Source organism: Triticum urartu, chromosome 7 (genome assembly GCF_003073215.2).
Source record: "Triticum urartu cultivar G1812 chromosome 7, Tu2.1, whole genome shotgun sequence".
NCBI lineage: Eukaryota > Viridiplantae > Streptophyta > Magnoliopsida > Poales > Poaceae > Triticum > Triticum urartu.
In genome coordinates, this window is record NC_053028.1 from 129,581,169 (window position 1) to 129,604,406 (window position 23,238).

Consider the following 23,238-nt stretch of genomic DNA (forward strand, 5'->3'; position numbering starts at 1 on the left):
GCGACCAAACACAGAGGGCAAATTAGTGCATCATGGAGGGAGATAGTATGCTGACAACCAAACTATGTGCACAACATGATTTTCAACCTGCATCCTAAAATTGTGGGGAAAAAGATCTTACATTTCGAGATAGAGTGGCAATCTGCTTAAATTGAATAGAATAGGGATTTTTTTATTAAATTGGATATAATCTATCACCAACCAACACATATGCATAAAAATGAATTAACTCTTATTAGATCAGTAACTGCATAAATTTGAATTGTTTTACGTTTATAAACGGGTGGTTTCAGTACGTTTTCAGAGAAAGCAAGTGAGTAAGTGACTATTAGTGCACACGCGTTTGTATTAATCAACTAAGCAAGTGAGTAAGTCACTGCATTAGTGGACACGCGTTTATATCAAAGCAACTAGTTGGCTGGCAACAGCCTGGTTACTTGGACCACGGGAACGGCTCGTTTAGCATATGCGCAGCGGCATTCACATCTCGCACTGCGCTCCCCTATATAAACAGATCCCCGCTTGCCATTGCTTCCCACACACTCACAAATAGCACCATACACGACACGGACACGGACACGTACGCAAAACCTTCTTCCCAAATCTAAACCCCTCCTCCTCCCAAATGGCGAAGAGAAACCTCCTCCTCCTGGCGCTAATGGCGCTCGCCGCTAACATGGCATCCGCGTCGGCTACCACGAGCACGAGGAAGCTCATGTTCCTGGTCCAGCCCCAGCCGAACCTCCTCACGTACCACAACGGCGCCGTGCTGCACGGCGACATCCCCGTCTCCGTCCTCTGGTACGGCCGCTTCACGGCTGCGCAGAAGGCCATCGTCTCCGACTTCCTCCTCTCCCTCTCCGCCGCGCCCCGCGCGTCCCCGGCGCCGTCCGTGTCCCAGTGGTGGAGCAGCATCCACCAGCTGTACCTCTCCAAGGCGGCGGCCGTCGGCAAGAACGGCGAGCACGGCGCCGGCGCCACCAAGGCCGCGCGGGTGGTCCTGTCCGGCCAGGTCTCCGACGAGGCGTGCTCGCTCGGGAAGAGCATGAAGCTGTCCCAGCTCCCGGCGCTGGCGGCGAAGGCGAGGCCCGCCAAGGGCGGCATCGCGCTGGTGCTCACGGCGCAGGACGTGGGCGTGGAGGGGTTCTGCATGAGCCGGTGCGGCCGGCACGGGACCGTGGACGCCAAGTCCGGCACGGCCTACGTGTGGGCCGGCAACCCGGCGACGCAGTGCGCCGGGCAGTGCGCGTGGCCGTTCCACCAGCCGGCGTACGGGCCCCAGGCGCCGCCGCTGGCCGCGCCCAACGGCGACGTGGGCATGGACGGGCTCATCATCAACGTGGCCAGCATGGTGGCCGGCGCGGTGACCAACCCGTTCGGCGACGGGTTCTACCAGGGGGAGCGCGAGGCGCCGCTGGAGGCCGCGACGGCGTGCCCGGGGGTGTACGGCAAGGGGGCGTACCCCGGGTACGCCGGCCAGCTGCTGGTGGACGGCGCCACCGGAGCGAGCTACAACGCCCACGGCGCGCACGGGAGGAAGTACCTGCTCCCGGCGCTGTTCGACCCCGCCACCTCCGCCTGCTCCACGCTCGTCTAGTCGTACGGCGGCACAGTGGCAACGACAAGTGAAGTGAGTCCAATCCGCTAGCTGCCCGTCTAGCCAAGAGTGTATTGGGTACAACTAGTACTGTACCGTAGTGCATATATGTGTGAATAGTTCGTATATGAGCTTGTGTTTGGATCTTCTCGTGCTAAATAAAAAAAATGTAAATCAGCCTTTGTACTGCACAAATGGAGTGTACACTAGTGGTAATTTTGTTTGTGTCGTACGGTACGGTGCGGAAGCGGCAGCACGTGAACGAATTAATCTCGAACTTGGTGGTGAAGCTTATCTTATCTTCCGAGCGGCGCCGACGAGGACAAGGGGATGTCTGCTTCGATGAGGGATAGGCCTCGACCCTCTGGTCCGACGTGTCCGCGCTGCACATTGCCGTACTGGACAACAGAGCGCCCGTCCGTGGTGATGTGACACGTAAGACACGTTTCGGTGGTGACGCGTCACAGCATGTGTGACTGTGACCGAGAGTACTCTCTTTTTTCATGCTGCTGGGTGGGTTGTCTTTTAGAAAAAAAAGTAGAGATATCCAGGAAATCAAGGCGCTGTAGGAGAACGACTAGAGAGGTTATTATGGTCAAGCTTATCAGCCGCAATTAAAATAGTGAGTGATGCCCTTGCTGAGTACGAGCGTACAATGCCACGCACTGCTGTGTGGTTTAGGTTCTACTCCCTCCGTTTTATAATATAAGATCGTTGCTGTGTGGTTTAGGTTTTACTCCCTTCGTTCTATAATATAATATAAGATCATTTTACAAGCTAACTAGGTTCTACTCTATCTGTCCTACTCTCTTCGTTCGGAATTACTTGTCGCAGATATAAATGTATCTAGATGTATTTTAATTTTATATATATATCCATTTCTTGAATATAAGATCGTTGCTGTATGGACAAAGAAAGTAGTTTGAGGAGATTGCTAGCCTTTGTATGAAATATATTATGCCCCCTAATTTAATACAGTCTCTTTTTCCTGCAAGAAAAAATAATTGAGTTGTGGGATCAACTATTTAGACTCATTTTTTGAGAAACACACGTAGTTTTACTCATACTCATAACAATTACAGGTATATTGGTTTGGATATAAAATTGACAAAATTACAAAGTAACTTCTACAACTAATAATTACATTGAAATCCTTGAAAACACCTTTAGCGTATCAGACTTCGCTAAAGAGGTTGCAATAGATTTCTTTTTTGACAGGTAGAGGTTGCAATGGGTGAGGATCATTTATTTAGACATCTAGGATAGGATATGTTGGGCTGGGTTGGGCTTGTCTGAGCAAAGATCTATTGGGCCTTAATAGTGCTTACCTTATCTCATGTTGTAGTGCTTAAATTTTCCAGATCTAGTCAGGAGCCCCGGGAGCAGCTAGTTAACGAGCGCTCCTTCGGGAGCCTCACAACTATCAGCGTCACTTCGCACGCTCTCAGTCATTCGCCACGTGTCACACTATGAATGCTTCCTTTGGATTTTGTTTTTTTTTATTTTTTCGCACGCGTTTTTGACTTTTTAAACGGTTTTTTTTGGGTTTTGGTTTTCTTCCGGTCTTTCTTACCTTTTCGATAAAAAAAAATCGAATTTTTTTGTGCGAAAATAACGCATTTCCCCCCGCAAGTCATGCTTTTTTTTCCACGAGAGGCACGGCTGTGCTTTAGCGAGAGTCACGGCCGTGCCTTCGGAAACGGGAAAAATGCGTTTTCTGTTTTTTTTTCTTTCGCGAGAGTCACGGTTTGCTTCCGCGAGAGGCACGGTTGTGCTTTCGCGGTCGTGCCTCTCGAAAAGGGAAAAACAAAACGCGTTTTTGTTTTTTTCTGTCGCGAGAGTCACGGTTTTGCTTCCGCGAGAGGCATGGTTGTGCTTTCGCGAGAGTCACGGCCATGCCTCTCGGAAAGGGAAAAAATATGTGTTTTCTGTTTTTTTCCTTCGCGAGAGTCACCGTTTTGCTTCCGCGAGGGGTATGGTTGTGCTTTCGCGAGAGTCACGGTCGTGCCTCTCGGAAACGGAAAAAACGCGTTTTCTGTTTTTTTTCCTTCCACAAGAGTCACGGTTTTGCTTTCACGACAGGCACGGACGTGATTTCGCGAGAGGCACGTGCGTGCCTCTTTCGGGAAGGGAAAAAAACTATGCTCCCGCTTTCGGTTTTTCGCCCGGTTTTTTTGTCCGTTTTTTTTGTGAGAAAAAAAGTTCGTCAAAACTTATCAACATGAGATCTAATTTTGAAGATCTCGACGTGAGGAATCCAACGATGAAAACGGTTCGAGATTTGGACGCACGGTTAAAAGATAAAACGTTTTGAATAAACGAATCTAGAAAAAAAGGGAAAACTCTCATATTGCGACAAGTGACGGCTGCATGTGCGCCATTTGTCGCGACCTAAGAAAGTGAAGCGTTCTTTCAATGAGTATTCCTTAATTAGTGATTTCAGGGAGCCCACCCTTGCGTGCGTCAAGAAGACGAGCATTCGCGCAGGGCGCGGTTGGATGGGCCGGCCCGTTTCTTGGCGTTACAGCGAGCCAGTGCCAAAAATCCCAAAAAAGAATGCTGTACGTAGGAATCATACTCCCAACCCAACGATAGAGAGTTACCGTTCCTTACCACTGGAGCTGCTGCGTCATTGCAATTAAAACGCTGCGTGACTACTTGAGAGCTATATGTACTGACTGATCCAAAAATAAAAAATTGACCATTGAACATTTTTTGATATGCGTTGAACATTTTTGTAATATACAATGAACATTTCTCAAATACCCATTGAACCTTTCTTGTCATATATGCTGAACAATTTGAAAAATACATATTTAACATTTTTTTGTGATATAACCTGAACAATTTAAAAATACACATTGAACATTTATCTTTGGAGGGCAATTCCATACGATGACATTTTTGAAAAAATGAATATATGCGCTGGACAATTTTCGGATACACACTGAACATTTGTGTAATATACAGTAAACAAAATTAAGAAACATAGTGAACATCTGTATATTCGTTGAAAAAACAAAGCTAAAAGAGAAAAACCAAAACCAAAAAAGGAAAACAGGACAAAAACCAAAAACCAGAAGAGAAACAGGAGAAAATCAAACCAGAAGAAATGTAAACAAAACTAGAAGAAGAAAACCGGAACAAAACCAGAAAAAAAAACAAGAGAGAAAACCAAACGTGGAAGAAAAAAAACTAACGAAAGAAACATCAGCGAACGAAAAAGAAGCACGCGAACCCCGTAGTGGGCCGGCCCAATATGCACGCGAACGAAACACCTGCGAGCGTTTCCTCGTCAGCTTGCCGCCCGCGCACGTCAAATAGGAATTGCCGATCTAGTCTGTCCTGGGATTCGTGGACGGATAGTCCACCTCCCACACACATGGAGCGCCCTTACGGGACTAACCCTAGAAAAAAGTGAACATGTATGAAATAGAGAAGATTTGCATGTTTTTGAAAAAACGAATCTTTTAAAAATTTGTGTGTTTTAAAAAAATGAATTTGTTTTGGAAACACAAATATTTTTGAAAAAACACCACATTTTTTGAAATACGTCAACATTTTCAAAAATATGAAACATGTACTATGATATAGAGAAGATTTTTCCAAGCATCTGCATTTCTTGAATTAATGAAATAATTTTTAAAATTATAACATTTATTGAAATTCTGAATAATTTTCGAAAACGATTTTTTAAAGGAACATTTTTAAAAAACTCCTAAAAATTCAAAACACAGACTTTTTTGAAAAGTCCAGTTTGGTTCTAAAATTCAGAAGAACTTTTGAATTTTTTGAATATTCCTCATAAGATTAGTTTTTTAAAAAGAAAACCAAAAAAAAAGAAAGAAACAACAGAATGAGCAAAAGAAACCATAAAACCCGAATCTAAACCTTCTAGAAAGTTCCCAAAAGCAGAAATGAACCGGCCCAGCTGGCTAGCTCCTGTGCGAAGCCCCGACAGTTTGACGCTAAGCACATCAAATAAGGATTTCACCTATTTCATGTTGCGCGTTCGATAGCTGCCAATCACGTACCTAGTAGCCCCCGACGACGCTAATTGCGCATATCGAATAAGCATACTAGGCTACTAAAGGTTATGTGCTATTCTCTGCTATTTCTTGAAAAATGATTCTCAGTTTTTTATCGTTGTTTGTCATTCAGTTTTTTTCTTGGTTGGTTCTTTTGTATCAAATACTTCCAAAATCACAAAATGTTCCGGAATTTAAAATATTGTGAACTTCACGATACATGTATTTAAAAAAATATTATTGTATATAAGAAATACTCATGAGTTTCAATTTTGTCTGTGAATTCGAAAAAATATCTGTGAATTGAAAAATTATTCATAATTTTGAAAAATATTCGCCAATTCTATAAATGTTTGTGCATTCAAAAATGTTCTCATATTCGAAAAATGTTTGCAAATTCAAAAATTATTCACACATGTGGAAAATGTCCATGAATTCAGAAAATGTCCACAAATACAAATTAAAAAAGGTGCATGAATACAAAATTATTCACTCATTCAAAAAAACTAAATTTTGAGAAATATTTTAGAATTCGAAAAATATTCAGAAGTTGAAAAAATATAGGGCACATTTATTTCGGTTTTTCGCCTTTTAGTTTTCTTACTACATTAAAATATCGATAAACAAGATCAAAAATAGAGAAAAATGAGGGAACTAAAAATTGACTTAAAGAAACAAAAACAAATATAAAGATGACGAGGAAAAAGACAGACGGAACAACCAATTGGGCTGGCCTAGTATGCATTTCCTTGCTGTCTATAGCCGGGCACACCTATGTCTCACTTACAACACAATTGGGTTTGGTGCATTTGCTAAAAAACAAATTTGGTTTGGTGCAAAAAATGGCATGCCAATATTTGGCATTTCGTCAAATATTGGCTACTAATTGGCCGGTTATCAAGTTGTTTTGCCTATCTCACATAAAGTTATTATTATTTGGCAAGTATTGGTATTGTCAATATTTAGCAATGCCAACATTTGGCTAGCCAAATATTGGTAGCAAACCAATCATGCTCTTACTACAAGACCGGTCAGTTTGTGGCAGCACGTGCTGCGCGTTTGCTGCTTTGTTTTTTTCGTTTGTTAATTCTATTGCATTTTATTTTCATTTATCTTTTTATTTTTTCTTTCTGGTTCTTCCATGTTTTTTCTTTTTTTGTTTGTTTGGCTATGTCTTTCCTTTTTCTTCCTTTAATAAACTAAGAATGTTTCATCATTTATTTATTTCATTAATACATTTAATCGATGAACAATATGTGTTTCTTCTGTTTACTTTTTCCGTTTTCTACTATTTTTTGTCTATCATACAAGAGTTAATCGTGTCTTATAATAATTGCCATCGTAAAATTAAGAAAAAGTTCACCTTATATTAAGAAAATGTCAATGTGTTTAAAAATATATTTATTGTGTACTTGAAAACGGTTCAATGTATATCAAAAACATGTTCACTGTGCATTTTAAATTTATTCAGCGTATATCATAAAAATGTTCAATGTGTGTTTAAAAATTGTTCATTGTATATTAAAAAATCATATTAAAAAATTCAATATATATTTAAAAATTGTTCTGCATTTATAATAATTTTCAATATTATCGGAATTTCAAAATTTTGTTCATGTGTTTAATATTTGTTAAATTTTTCTCATGTTTTGAATGTTTAGTTTAAAATTTAATTTTTTTACACGAGCACAAAACATGATTATGATTTTTTTTAAAAAAAATTGTGCACATTTGTTCCAAGAAATGTTGAAAATCTGTTTAAGAAATTGATCTACCCGCTGCTCTTAGCACTTCAAATTTAGTGTTGCGTTTTAGGCAACCTCAATCGCCATTTCGACTGCTAAGTGATGCTGTTTCTATTCCTCTGGGTCGGGAGTTCATCTCCATGGTCTACTCCCTCCGTCCCAAATTATGTGTCGCTGATTTAGTACAAAGGGAGAGGTAATTCAATCCGAGCCTGGGCACCTGTGCACCTGATAAACAGTAAATAAAACAAATAGGAGAATATTACAGAAAAATCTGATTTTTTTGTATGCAAGATGCTTGAGTGCGCCAGCTGCGTGCAAACATGGGTAAATGGCATTTGACAAGGTCATGGCAAAAAAGACAAAATGAGCTCTGAAGAGTATTAATTTCATAAGCCCCAAAATTATCTTTTTATTTGTTGAAAGCTACCGAAATGTCCAAACTTCCATGACAATTTGCACGACAACAACGCACCTGAGGGAGCATCTACAACCGAGAGCCAAAACGCCGCGTCCCAAAAGGATTAATTTAATTTTGGTGATATATAAATTCCCTGGACTAGATGCCTGCGAATGGGCCAGCCCGTTGGTGTGCGCATACAGCGAAAACTCGACTATTGGACACATGCGAGCGTCCTACAACAAATACATATTGTGAATTCTTTAAAAAAATGTTCACGTATTATTATTTTTCCTGATTTTGGAAAAATGATAAGGAAATCATTAAATGTTCGTGCACTCAGAAAAAAATTGTGAATGAAAATAATGTTCACGGAAAAGAAAATCATGTATTCATAAATATTCAATTAAGGTATATGATTCCCAAAAAGATTCATGATTTCAAAAAATCTTCATGAGTTTGAAAAAAAATTGCGAGTTTCTCAAAAATGTTCAAAAATTTACAAAATTATTCACGAATTCAAAAATGTTCGTAGATAAAAAATGTTTGTGAATTCCAAAATTCTTTATGAATAAAAAAATAGTTCAAAAATTCATAAAAATATTCACGAGTTTGTAGATTTTTTTTACGGATTTATAAAATTGTTCTAAAACTTGAAAAGATTTGCATAATATGTTTCTGAATTCATAGAATTTAATACTCTAAATGTTTGCATAATGCCGGGCAATAACAAAGCCGTTATGGAGAGTATATACGTTGGGTTGCTATTAGCGACCCACGCTGCAAATAATAATTGCTGAGACGTAGGCAGCCTCGGCCGGCCCAGCGCTCAGGAGGCCACCGCCTTATTTTATTCCTTCTATTTATTCCGGATTTTGTTTTCATTTTTCATTTTTATCTTTTTACTTCCAAATATGCTAAATTATTATACTACAAAAACACTATACATAAACATTTGCAAAATGCTAATCATGCAATTGAAACATGTTAAATGTGTATAGAGAAAATGTTTCTCATGTATATGAAAAATATATTGAAAAATAAACAATGTGCATGAAAACAGTTGATGACGTATTTTTAAAATGTTAATCAAGTATTTGAGAAATGTTAGTCAAGCGTCTAAAAATGTTAAATGTGTGTAGAATTTTTTATCATGTATATGTAAAATGTATACGGAAGATATACAATGTGTATAAAAGATATTCATGTATTTAAAAAATGTTAAACATGTATCAAATATGTTCCTGATATATACGAAAAATATACGACATACATCAACTAAAAGTACACATCACAAAACATATAATTTAAAGTGTTTAGTTCTGTATTAAAAAAGTATATAAAAATGTTCCTAATATTTTTTTTAAATGCATATTGTGTGTGGATTTTCTTATTGCCATTAAGAAAGCAGTCCACTGTGTATTCAAAATATGTTGACCATGTTTTAAATTACAACTTTTCAAAAAGTTGTATTGGTAAAAAGATGTACATCATCTGTTTAAAAATTCCAACGTCAACAAAAATGTTTTACGCGCACCTTAAAAATGTACATTGTGTACTAAAAAACAAAGGCATGGAGTGAAGAGAAAAGTATCCAATGAAACTAGTGAAGTAACCAAAAAACCAACCAAAGCTGAAGGAGAAAACAAATAAAATGAAAAATAAGGAAACGGGAGAGAACAAATGCAAAAGAAGGGAAACTGTGAAAACTGAAAAGGAAAAAAGAAACCAAATAAGAAAGAACCAATTAAATTCAAGGAAAAATCAAACCTAAAAAATGAGGAAACGGGAGAGAACAAATGCAAAAGAAGGGAAACTGTGAAAACTGAAAAGGAAAAAAGAAACCAAATAAGAAAGAACCAATTGATTATATCACAGAAAGCGAAGAAAACTTAAAAAAATGAGGAAAAATAGCGAAAAGTAAAAAAGAAACAAAGGAGACCAAAGAAAAAGAAAACCTAAGAAAACCATTTGCAAAGGAATAGAAACAGTAAAACGGAGTAAAAACAAGGTATAGCAAAGAAAAGTGAAATAAAAGTAACAAGTAAAAACCAGTGAAAGCCCAAGAAAGAAACAAAGAAATCATAAGTAAACATAGGAAAAAGAAAGGAAAAAATCTAATGAAAATCGATAAAGAAGTAAAGGAAATAAAAAAGGCAAGAAAACTGGAGAAAATAAAGAAAACCAGCAAAGAAAAAAAGTAACAAAAAGAAAAAAAACAAAGAAAATGAGTAAAAACGATCGAAAAACCCACCCGCGAGCGAGTGTCTTAGATAAAAAACATAGTGAACAAAAAAAAAGTTTAAACCGCTCGGGCTAGTATGGTTGTGTGGAAGAAAACCCTGCAGTCAGACGGAGGCTGCTGTGCCTATAAGTTAGATATATTGTTCGCGCGTCCATAGCCCTAAAAAAAGTTCTGGCGTCCATAGCCGCGGAAATAGGAAATGCCCAAGCGAGAGTTCCTCGGGACGTTTTTGGTACCACAGGAAGTCCCTGTGTGCCGCTCATTGTGGCACTGTGTGTAGAGAGTTGTGCCGGTCCAACTCTCATTGGTTTATTTTGTTCTTTTTTTTTCATGTCTATTTCTTTTTGGAAAATGTTTGCATTTTTGAAATTGTTCAAAACTTCAATACACATTTTTTATTACAATTTTGTTTTTACAAATGTTAAAGATACTTGCGTTTACAAAAAATGTTTGCACTTTTCAAAAATTGAGTTAAACAGTTCATGTTTTGATTTTTTTTTTCACAAAATCACAAGAAATCGTGTTTTAAAAAAATAACGTTTTACAAAAATTGTTCACAATTTTTTAATAAAATTCGTTTTGAAAATTTGCTCGGGAAGTGAAAAGAAGGTTCACATTAAAAAAATTATTCACAAATTTGATAAATATATCAAGTTTTTAAAATTTGTTCATAATTTTCAGAAAAAAGTTGTGTTCATCAAATATTGTTTAGTATTTTTTTTTCTAAATTTCAGGAAATATAAAAAAAATAGTAAACGGATCTGCTACTGCAGTCAGTTCTTATTAGTGAGAAAAACTCACTAGCTTCGCTAGCTAGCTACATGTGTCCAGATGTCGAGGGTTGGAGTTCGGTTTCTGTCAGTGGCTCCATTTTTTTTTGTGATTTTTACACCGCTTGCATCCGCATGGGTCGGCCCAAGTGGGGGACTCTCCTTTGTGAAACTCGAACAATTCACAGCAATAAGCGACACATAGGATTGTCTCAATTGTCTCAAAAAAAAACATAGGATTGTCTCAAAAAAAGCGACACATAGGAGGTCCCGTCACTGCATAGGGTGAGGGGAGACTAGTAAAGACGTACCCATGGTGCACTTTGAGCCTGCCTAGTGGAGAAGTGGGGTGCCTATTTTTTCATTCTGTTTCGTTTCTTTTTTGTTTTTGAGTTCTTCTTTTTTCGTTTAAACAAAATTCAATGAAATGTTAGCGAATATGAAAAATGTTCAAAATTCCCGGAGTAGCTGAGCCTGGACGCCAAAACTTTCTTCTCATATGAAATAAGCATGATAAGCACGAACCATTTTTTTTGCAAATAACACATGAAAGCCAAGTAAACTTATTACTGAGTGTACTCAAGCTAAATCATCATAATTTAGAGAACACAAATTCAATGTAAACAATCAATATTTACAAAAAAAACAATTCAATGTCATGCTTTTTTTCAAAGGTTGCACTTACCAATAAAACTAACTTAAAATAATGACTAGGAACAAAATGTCATCCTTGGTGCTCCTGTGATTCGTGCGTGCTCGAGGCAAGGTAGCGTCCAGGTGTGATGCGGTGAGATGAAAAGGACAGGATCGGGAGGCAACCATCCTGGGAGCAGTCTGGATGAAGGCAAGTAGGAAGAAGTCTTTCTTGACTCCGTGTGCAATGCTTAAGAGGAAAACATGGAGATTGGTCCCAAAGGCGAGATACCTACAAAGATGACGGGGAGGTCGATCCACTGGCCATGGATATTGTGGCGGTGCTTGTCCATCACACCTAGAATGCCCTCGGGTGCGGGCTAGGTGGAGCCGCTGTTGGTCATGGCGTAATCGAGCGATATGGGTCATGGTCCTTGGCGACGGTGTCACGTCTAGGGTTCCGGGAGACGAGGGGAAACAAGCCGAGTGGGAAGGGAGAGCCACAAGGTTGCTTGGGAGGGGGTCAGGAAGGAGCATCAGGTTCATGGCAAGAGTCACCAAAGAGAGAAAGAGAGGGACAAAAACCATGGTGAGACGAATGGAAAAAACAACGCGATGGGAGGAACAAAAAAACTAGTGGAAGGGAGGGACAAATGAAGGCAGACAAAACAGATGACGGGAGATGGATCTTTCCACTCTTTTAAGGTAAGTAGTGAGTCAACTGGCTTTTCTGTAAGAGACAAACCAAGGCAAGTCCTACCACGCATTGCGAACTACCATCTAAATGCAAGGGGAGGGGAACGAGCAACTTAAACGGAGCCAACCCGTTTACCTTTTCAAATTTTCTTGGTTATGGAACCTTCGGGAAGGTTTTGTCCGATTTCTTGTTGTTCTTCTTCCTATTGTTTCTACTTAATGGGGTTCTTTTTTTCATCAAATTTTCATGTTTTTTCAAAAGTTTCCTTGCAAAGGATGTAAAAATTTAGCAAGAATGTCCGGGGTTTCAAAAGTTGTCCGCTCTTTAAAAAATTGTTCATGTTCTTCAAAAATTGTTTCAATTTTTTTAAAACAATCATGTTTAAAAAATATCAAATTTCTAAAGTAGTTCATATTTTCCTAAAAAAGTCTGAAATTTTAAAAATATTCTTATTTTTAAAACAAGTTTGTGTTTCAAAAAAGTTCACAAATTCAAAAAATTTCTTCCTTTTTAAGAAATCTTAGATAAAACTTTCAATTTTTTAAAAATGTTCTTACAGTAAAATATATTCGTATTTCTAAAAGTTTAGAAATTTCGAAAAATCTTCATGTTTTCAAAAAATGTTCTAAAGTTTCGGATAATGTGCAGAAATTTAAAAAATTGCTCGTGTGAAAAGATATATTTGTGTTTTCGAAAAATAAGTAGGAATTTAAAAGCATGATCCCAAATTTTAAAAAATGTTCCCTAGAGTACACTGCTATAGTGTACTCTTTGCTGCGAGGTTTTTAATACATACTAGATCATTGATGGCGCGCGATGCTGCGCCCTTCTATTTGGATTTTTCTTTAATATAGATAGACATGATCATGACCATTAATTAGATTTGCATATATTGACCCATATATTTGTGAGCAACACAAGGGAGGTTAGTATTAATTGGTTTGCAAGAAGTAATGTGGCAGTATAGTATGTCAGGATAGAGTTTTATCTTTGGTCTAATGGGATTTAGTCGGCGCAAGGACAGTCAACATGTGATGGGGTAGACAATTATAAAATAACAAAAGGAAAGTATGATTCATAGTTGGGACTATAAATTAGTACATGATGGTTCAATTGGAAGGTAGAAAAATAGAACAACTATATGAGGCGCTGTTCTGAACAATAGCAGATAGCACGGAAAATAAATGGAGGGCAAGCAGATGCAATAGAATACCTAGCGAAGGATGGAGAAGCACAAGAGCGAGAAATAAAAACAAGCCAACACATCGAAGCCTGGACAAACGACATAACTAATTTAGTATAACACAGTAGCTCGACATTGTATAAGACAACAACATGTGAAGGTCTTGCCTAAATGAAATCACTCAACAAGTGGTTTACAACATTTACATAAAGTCTATTCTAAGCTTATGAAATAACATAACAAGAAGCTGCCCAAAAGCATCTAGGAGTGGAATTACATGTTTTCTGATCCAAAAGAACAAAAAAGAAAGACCTTCGAGTCAAAATGATGCATAGAAAGCTTCACAAGAACATCAGTTGCAACAATGGACTATGGAGGTTAATGGCATCTGCTATAGTGAGTCTATGCTATGATACCGGTAGGAAAAACTATTAATTGCTGAGTAAAATGGTTCCTCTTGTGCACTCCATCAACATCCGGTATGCATGTTGTTAAGGAAATAAAAAAATAATGACAAAAGTAATATAAGGGCTTAACAAAGAGAGAGTTTTCCTGGACCAGACAATGGAGCCTGCCGCCGCGCATCATGGCTGCCACTTGTCATCACGAATGCTACCTTGGCCACTTGCCTCTTGGCACTTGATGGTTTATTTGACACCAACGAATGCTTCTTCATGCAAGGAGTTTTGTTCCAGACCAAATTCTTATGAACCCAAAACTAAGCATAATCACATAGGCAAAAAGTACAGAATCAATTCAGTTAGGAGTGAAAAGCGTTGCAATTTAAATCTTCAGCACATTTCAATCCATTAAGCACAAAAACAAACCATTGTAAATCAAGTGAAATTTCAACATTTGGCTCTAAGTAGATGGTCAATTTGTTCTTGTGAATTGAGCAAAAAATTAAAATGGCGGGTACATTTTTGCACAGAAGCATGTATGACAGAACTGTAAAACATATAAACCGTACCACCAAAAGTATGATTCTCATCAAACTGTGTGCACATCGTACCAGCTCTAGACAGAGAAGGGTGATGGTGATGATGCGTTTCACCTCCTGCACTCCCTCGAACGTTGCCTTACCAGGCTTAGCTGCTAATGTGAATTTTTTGCCAAGTGTAGCAATGAGTGGTCCAGCATACAAAAAAACAGATACACTGGTGAATGGAACTTAAATAGTAACATTGTGGATGTACATACCAAAACCATCTTATCTCATGCATACATCTGGACCACAAAGGTGATGTAACCCAATTAAGCTCCATGCACCTATAGTGAATAGGATTAAGTTAACAACATTTTCCAGAAACTAAAGGCAATGAGTTAGTTAAAGCATAAGAATAGGTATTGAACAGTGACATGAGGAATACCGTCGCACGTAGCCCAAGTGTAAGTGCATCAGGTGCCCCCTTATTGGTTTGGAGTATTAAAGACAAATAGGTCGAGGAACTAATGTGTTTATGAGTATACACAGGAGATAGAGTCCCCGAGGATTTGGTTTAACACATGAAAGATGACCCCTAAAAATGGATTTCTCCAAGTGAAGAATTTGGTGATGAAATTGGTACGACCTTTGAAGAAATTGATGTGAAGACTTTGAAGCTTGAAGACTTTGTTTTCATAGTTTCTTTTCTTCTTCTTTGAGTCATTGGGAAAACCGTGCTGTTAAAGGGGGTCCAGGTGAAACATATTTCACATTTCCAAAGTGATGCTCAAACTTACTCAAACCCATACACAAAAGTCGCTTCGAGTGAAGCCTTTGGAAATCTTCAGTATAGCCGACGCATTTGCTAGCGACAGTGGTGTAGTTCATCTGGTCGCTGGCGAATTTGGTCATGTTGAGGAGTTAGGAGTTCGCCAGTGCGATCTGCCTAAAAGTGAGGAAATTGAGTGCCCCGATGAATTTGAGAGTTCAAATTCTGACCATTGCTGCGCCGTGTGCCAGCTGTCAAGTGGATCCTTATCTCGACAATGGTCCAATCAGAGAAGGGCATTTATGAGAATTCATGTCAGGTTGCCCCTGGCTATAAATAGCCGCCCCACAACCACTTGTTAGTTGGCTGTTTCGAGAAAACTTGACACTTATCATTTGAGAGCAACCCATCCTCTCACGACTTTGAGAGAATCCTAAGTGAGGAAAAACCCAGAGCCAAAGTGATTGAGCATCACTGAACATATTGATCTGTGCGATCCAACGCCTGTTACCTTTGAAGACTGTCATTCTTCCAGACGGTTACGCGTCAAGTTCTGAGTACACCAAGAGTCATTGTGGTGTGCCGGTGAACAAGTCTGTGAAGGTTTTGGAAGTCTACCTTGAAGATTTACCACGAGTGATTGGGCGAGGTCTGCGGGCCTTAGCTCAAGAGGAATATGGTGAGGATTGTGTGTACTCTGAGTTGCGACTCGGCCGCCTCAACCAGACATACAACTGATGCAGCAACTGGAACTGGTCTACCAAATTGCTTCGTCTTCATCGAGCCAACTTGGTTTCAAACTCCTCACCCTCTCTTACATTATTCCGCTGCTGGAGAATTTGTGATCTATGCTCTAATGAATTTAAACTGAAGTATTTCATCAAGCTATCTTTCATTTCCCCAGTTCATATTCTTCATGCTTTTATGACTGTATGATTACACGTTCTTTACTCTTCTGTATCTTGATTGCATGTACTCTGATTCTGTGATGACTTAGTTTCCCTTGCGTTTCTATCTCTTCACTCTAATCTTCGTCAAATTCTTTAGAGTTTGACAAATTTCTAAAAATCTCCCATTCACCCCCTTATGGGAGATAACCTGGACTTTAATTGGTATCAGAGCAAGGTACTCCCTTGTTCTGTGTGATTTTGGTTTAACCACCTGGAGTTTTAGTTATGTCGACCGCAGGTATGATCAAGGTTTCTGCCGCATGGCCCATCTTCGATGGCAAAAACTATCCTTACTAGAAGAACAAGATGCACATGCATCTTGAGGCAATTGACAATGATCTCTGGTTCATCGTTGAGAACGGCGTTCCCACTGTTGCTCCTAGCATCAATGCTGCTGATGTGAAGAGATTCAAGCAACTCGACTCTCAAGCGAAGAACATCATATATGGACATCTCAACAAAGGGTAGTATGGCAGAGTGAGTGGACTGGAAACATCAAAGCTGATCTAGGACAGGCTCTCCAAGGTCAATGGAGGAGTTTCCACTCAACGTGAATCTCGAGTTGATGTGCTTCGCAATCTCTTCAACCGCTTCAAGAGGCTTGATAATGAAGATGTTAAAAAAAAATTCTATCGCCTCACTAATATTTCCAATGAGCTACAAGCACTAGGTGCTACTGACATCACTGACCACAAGGTGGTGAAGAAATTGCTAAGATCTCTTGACAGCTCCTTTGACACCCTTGCCCTGATGATTCAAGAGCGTCCTGATTACAAGCCATTTGACCCCGCTGATGTTCTTGAGAGGCTCAATACTCATGAATTTCAGCAAGCTGAGAAGAGGGACATGTATGGTCACAGCTATGGACGACCTCGTGCTCTAAAGGAAAAGGATAAAGCAAAGGAAATTTCGTCATCTGAAGAGGATGAAGAAGTGTTAGAATGTAGTACTGATGATACTGAGGAAATTGGCAGAGAATTGGCTATGCTTGTGAGGAAGTTCCAGAAGTTCTCGAAAGTCTTCAAAGTACGATTCGAAGAACACTGAAGCTTCTACTCGAGACTACGATAAAAGTACTTGCCACAAAATGCAAGAAGCCAGGCCATTACATCACCGATTGCCCTCTCTTGAAAAAAGGCTCAAAGAATAAAAAGTCTAGCAAGGATGATGATTCTGATGAAAAAAAGAAGAAGTCATCAAAGTATTCATCAAAGAAGAAAAGCACCTCCGACAGAGCTCGTGCTTTCATTGGGAAGGAAATGGATTCCGAGGAAGAATCTGAGGAAGCTGAGGAATCTAAGGAGGAATCTGACTCTGGGGTTTTAAGTTTGGCTCTCGCTACTGAGTTCATCAGCAAGTCCATCTTCGATCATGAAGAAAAAAGTGACTCCACCAACTCTGAAGACTATGCTGATGACTACGCTCCCACCTATTGCTTCATGGAAAGAGGTGTCAAGGTAACCTCATGTGAAGCCTACTTTAATACCTCAAGTGATGATGAGTCTAAATGTGAAGCAAACAAGAAACTTGCTATAATTCCAAATGAACAACAAAATGCTATGGAAAAGATTCAAAAATTGCTAGACAAAAGTGATGATCTGTTAGATGAGAAAATGGATCATAGTCAAGGTTAGTCTGAGGATCTTAGACGCCTAAAGTCACAATATGACGAACTTGAAAGTTGTCATGTGGCCCTCTCAGTTGCACACGAGAAGCTATCCTATGAATTACTTCAAAGGAAGCAAGAGCTCGAGAAGCTGAGAGCGTCTCATGATGATATTTAGAAAGACAACGATTCATTACTCGCTCAACAGATCAGCACTCCTCAGGAAGAATTTGTTGCTCCATGCTTAAAATGCCTTGAACGTGATAATGCAAATTCTTCAGCTGAATGTTCAAATGCTTCAACTATTTCTATAGCTTCAAATGTATCTATGGTTTCAATTCCCTCATCTGAGGAGACCACTAGTGTCACTGACGAAAATGCAGGTCTGAAGAAATTGTACGTGACAGGAATGTAGAAAAGCCTAAAGGGCACCAAACACTTTGTGATGTGCTCAAGAAGCAGATTCTGAACAAGAACCCTAGGAAAGAGGGTATTGCTTTTGAGAGAAAGCTGAACGCAGATGGATCTTATTAGAAACCTGAGCAGTGTCCCAAAACCACATGGGTTGCTACAAAAGGACCTCCAGTTGATCCATCCACTCTATCTGGCTACAATTATGATACTCCACATCCTTCTGATGAGTCATCTGAATCCAACTACAATCTATTCAAAAATTAGAATGGTGAAGTATTTGCTAGATTTGCTGGTACTAACTGCAGGAATGGTCCCCAAGTGAAGAAAATCTAGGTGCCCAAAAGTGTTCTTCAAAATCTTCAAGTGAATGTCATCATGACACCACCGAAGAAAAGGAACAGACCTAGGGAAAATTCTTCACCTAGACCAAAGTCGTCAAATGGACACAGGCCAACTCATGCTCGTACTAACACAGGCCAACTCATGCTCGTACTAACACTTCTATGTAGGGAAACAGACAACGATCTGATGAATATGTGCATTTTTCTCAAATCACTATGTGCATAGAACTGCCAAGAGTTTCTCTGCATATTCTTATGAGTACTACACTCCGCCTGTGAAGAGAAATGCATATTCGTCAATGCCTAAGTTCTCTATCAATGCTTTGTGTTACATTGCTTCTCAGCCACCCACTCAGATGTGGGTGGTTAAGAAGAAGAACTAATCTCTTTTACAGGGTCAGGTCTTCAGACACAATAAATGTCTGATGAATTTGTTGAAGGCCTGGCATAATGCTTGTTGGAATGCAAGCTAATCATGATGAAATGAATTCCTCATTTCACACATCCCTATGTTGCTAGTTATATGCTTACTGATGAAATTCACTGATGAAATTGACCATCATATTCTTCAACTGAAGTATATGAATTTGTAAGTGAGACTAATGCTTCTACATGATGATACTCCCAAAGCTACTGAATGGGTTCTGGACAATGGCTGCACCAATCACATGACTGCTGACAGGAATCTCCTCACCAATGCTCCCCTTGCTTCGTCTCATCTGAAGCATATCACCTACGCTGACAAGGAAGAAAGCAAGGTATTGGGTCTAGGTAAGGTTGCTATCTCAAAGGATCGACAAATGGAAAAGGTGATGCTTGTCGAGTCCCTAGGATACAACCTCATGTCTGTCTCAATGCTTTGTGATCTTGATATGATTGTCATCTTTGGCAAATATAGATGCATTGTGCTAATGGAATATGAAAAGTCCAAAGTCTTCGAAGGCTTTAGGGGAGGTGATTTGTATATTGTAGATTTCTCTCTAGGTCCTCAACCGACACGTGTCTACTGGCAAAAGCTTCATAGTGCTGGCTATGGAATCGATGACTTGGACATGCTGGCATGAGGAATTTGAGCACACTCATCAATAAGAAGCACATCATTGGCATCGATGGCGTCAAATTCATCAAAGATCACCTTTGCGGTGCTTGTGAGGCTGGAAAGATGACAAGATCCAAGCACTCCACGAAGACAATCATGACCACTACTCGTCCCTTTGATTTACTTCATATGGATCTCTTTGGTCCTACTCATTATGCCACACTAACCAATGCAACATCACTTTATGGATTTGTCATAGTTGATGATCATTCTTGTTACACATGGGTGCATATCATTACCTTCAAGACTGAAGTGCAGGGTGTCTTCAGACAGTTCGCAAACTGTGACATGATGAATTATGGCATCAAGATCAAGCATATCAGAAGTGAAAATGGCACCGAGTTCAAGAACACATGCCTTGATGACTATCTTGACAAACTTGGTATCACTCATGAGCTATCTACTCCTTATACTCCTCAGAAGAATGGAATCGCTGAGCGCAAGAACATGGCACTCATTGAGATGGCCCACACTATGCTTGATAAATACAAGAGATCTCGTCGATGGTGGCCTTAAGCAATTGATACTGCTTGTCACATCATCAATCGGGTATATCTTCACAAATTCCTTAAGAATACTTCATATGAGCTCCTCACTGATAAAAAGCACAAGGTAAGTTATTTCAAAGTCTTTGGTGCTAAATGTTAGATTAGAGATCCACATCACAATTCCAAATTTGCACTGAAAGCACATGAGGGTTTTATGCTTGGTTACAGAAAAGACTCGCACACCTACAGAGTCTTCAAAACCTATCAAAACAAGGTGGTTGAAACTATATACGTGTGGTTAACGGCTCGCAAAGAGAGCACCTGCCTTCTGTGCTAGATGAAATGCCTCCTGAGGAATCCATCAAGCTGATGAGCACTAGTGAAATAGTGCCCAGTGAAGAAATAGCTGAAGAAGAAGTGATCATTCCTCGTCATGAAGAAACTACTACTCCTGAAGAAAGTGACTCCGAGGAAAATGCTCAATCTCTACAAGGCCCTCGTCCATCTCATCCACGAGTGGCGGATGAAGTGCAGATTGAGAAGATCCTCGACAATATCAACACACCTGGTCCCCTCACTCACACAAGAGCTTCACGTTTAGCTAACTTTTGTGGGCATTTTGCATTTGTCTATATCACAGAGCCCACCAAAGTTGTGATGCATTTCTGGAACTTGAGTGGATTCAAGCCATGCAAGAAGAATTGCAACAATTCGAGCTCAACAATGTGTGGGAGCTTGTCAATCGTCCTGATCCACGCAAGCACAATATCATTGGCACTAAGTGGATCTATCGCAACAAGCAAGACAAAAATGACCAAGTGGTAAGAAATAAGGCTCGTCTTGTAGCACAAGGATACACACATGTTGAGGGTATTGATTTCGGTGAAACATTTTCACCCGTTGCTAGACTTGAAACTATTCGTATATTGCTTGCATATGCTAACCATCACAATATTCTCTTATATCAAATGGATGTGAAAAGTGCATTCCTCAATGGTAAGCTTGAGGAAGAAGTATATGTTGCTCAACCACCAGGTTTTGAGGATCCAAAATATCCTGACAAAGTCTTCAGACTGAACAACGCTCTCTATGGCCTCAAGAAAGCCCCACAGGCTTGGTATGACACTCTGCAGGAATTACGCCGGAGATCATGTGGATCGCAAGTCTACATCAGGAAGATGCCATCTCCTCGGACAATCACTTGTCTATTTATCCTCAAAGAAGCAGACTAGCGTGGAACTTTTCACAGTTGAGGCTGAATACATTGCCACTGGTGCCTGTTGCTCACAGTTGCTATGGATGAAGCAAACCCTCAAGGACTATGGCGTCAACGTGAAGAAAGTCCCTCTCTTTTGTGACAATGATAGTTCTATCAAGATCGCCCATAACCCTGTGCAACATTCCAAGACAAAGCATATTCAGATTCATCACCATTTTCTTCATGATCATGTGCTGAAGGGAGACATCATCATCGACCACATGAAGACTGAAGACTACCTTGCCAATATCTTCACTAAGCCCTTGGATGAAAAGAGGTTCTGCAAGTTGCGGTGTGAGCTAAACATCCTAGAATCTTCGAATGTACTCTGAAGTGGACACACATCCTAACGCTTATGTATTTTTTGATGACTTTGATGTACAACACATGAAGTAGCGTTTTCTTAAATCAATGAAGACTAACCCTCTAAGTGTGAAGAAATTAATGAAGAACTTGACTCTCAGAACCCTATGATAATTGTACGCGGTGTCTGAAGTCATCACAGTTCTTATATGGTGGGTAACGCCACCACCTCTTTATGACATTCTTCAAATATGAGTTTTTCGTCATTTGCAATTTCGTTAAACTTTTCAAATTCGTCATTTGAGGTTATTCCTCACTGCTTATTATTTATGTTTTTAATCAAGCTTTTCAACAACATCCACATATTGCTAATTCTTCAATTTGGTTTCTTCATCTATGTGGATGTGATCAGACCTGCTCCCCTCTATGTTAAGCTCAGCTCACTCTATTCACGAAGTCTTCATATGCATTCTACTCCCTCCACTACAAAAAAAGACACATTCGTGACATTTAGGGCCAAACAATTTTTTTTCTGTCATACATATGACACTTCTATGACAATAATTGTGACAAAACCCGTTATCATCATAGATGTGGTGGCATCCTACTTCTATGACAAAAAATCATGACAGAAAATGGGCTTTTCGTCCTGGGCGGGCCGGAGACGCAGCTGCATGACATTCTTTGGGCCGTCCATGACGGAAAAAACCTTGGTAGAAGCGAGGGCGAGGAAAATTTCAGGGAGTTCCCGGTTACGGTGGGAGGTCGGGGCCGAGCGATGCGCGCTTCTCTCGTACACGTACGATCGTGTGTGCGAGGCGTTGGCTCTAACTGAACCCGAGCGAGGCGTTGGGCTCTAACTGAACCCGAGCGATTGCACTGCAGGCTACGCGTTACTGAACCCAAGCGATCGATCGATGGCTGTTAACTGATCCCGATCGAGCGATTCCTTCGCTACTGCTGCTAACTGAAGCTGATCGATGCTGCCTCTGGATGAACAGTGAGCGTTGTGGGGGGGGGGGGTTGGATGAACAGTTCCCGGCGGGGGTGGATGAACAGGACCCCGTGGTGTTGCCTCTGGATGAACAGGACCCCGATCGATCGAGCCGGTTGGGGCTGGATGAACAGGACCCCGTGGAGGGCTGGATGAACAGGACCACCCCGTGGAGGGCAGGATGAACAGTAGACGGTGGAGGGCAGGATGAACAATAGCCCGTGGAGGGGTGGTTGAACAGGAGCCCGTGGAGAGGGCTGGTTGAACAGTAGCCGGTGGAGTAGCGCGCGGTGGAGGCTGGATGAACAGGAGCCCGTGGATGAACAATCGCAGGTGGAGGTTGGAGGAGGTCGGCGGTGGATGAACAGTAGCTTGTGGAGGCTGGAGGGGGTCGACGGTGGAGATGAACAGTATCCCGTGGAGTCCCGTTTTGCGGTACGCCACACCCCTCCCAATGAACAGGACCCCCGTTTCGACCGTAGCGCTCCAACACAAGTCCGTTTCATCCGTTTTGCGGTACGCCACACCCCTCCCGATCAACAGGACCCCGTTTCGACCGTAGGAGGTCCGTTTCCTCCGTTTTGCGGCACGCCAGACCCCTCCCGATGAACAGGATCCCGTTTCGAACGTGGCCGGTCGAACACAAGGCCGTTTCCTCTGTACTGCGGTACGCCAGGCCTCGTTTCCATCGCCTGTTCCGTCCAAGCCCTCCCGATGAACACGACGCATTCCGTTGCCTCCCCATGAACACGGCGCATTTCGTTGCCTCCCCATGAACACGACACATTCCGTT

General features: G+C 40.6%; 1 protein-coding gene across 1 annotated transcript; it reads left to right on the top strand.

Moving 5' to 3' along the window:
• Window positions 1-524: 524 nt before the first annotated feature.
• Window positions 525-1,813, top strand: LOC125522204 (protein PHOSPHATE-INDUCED 1 homolog). The gene has a single exon (XM_048687290.1). The coding sequence runs from the start codon at window positions 626-628 to the stop codon at window positions 1,595-1,597; it is 972 nt and encodes a 323-aa protein (XP_048543247.1). The 5' UTR covers window positions 525-625; the 3' UTR covers window positions 1,598-1,813.
• Window positions 1,814-23,238: the final 21,425 nt, after the last annotated feature.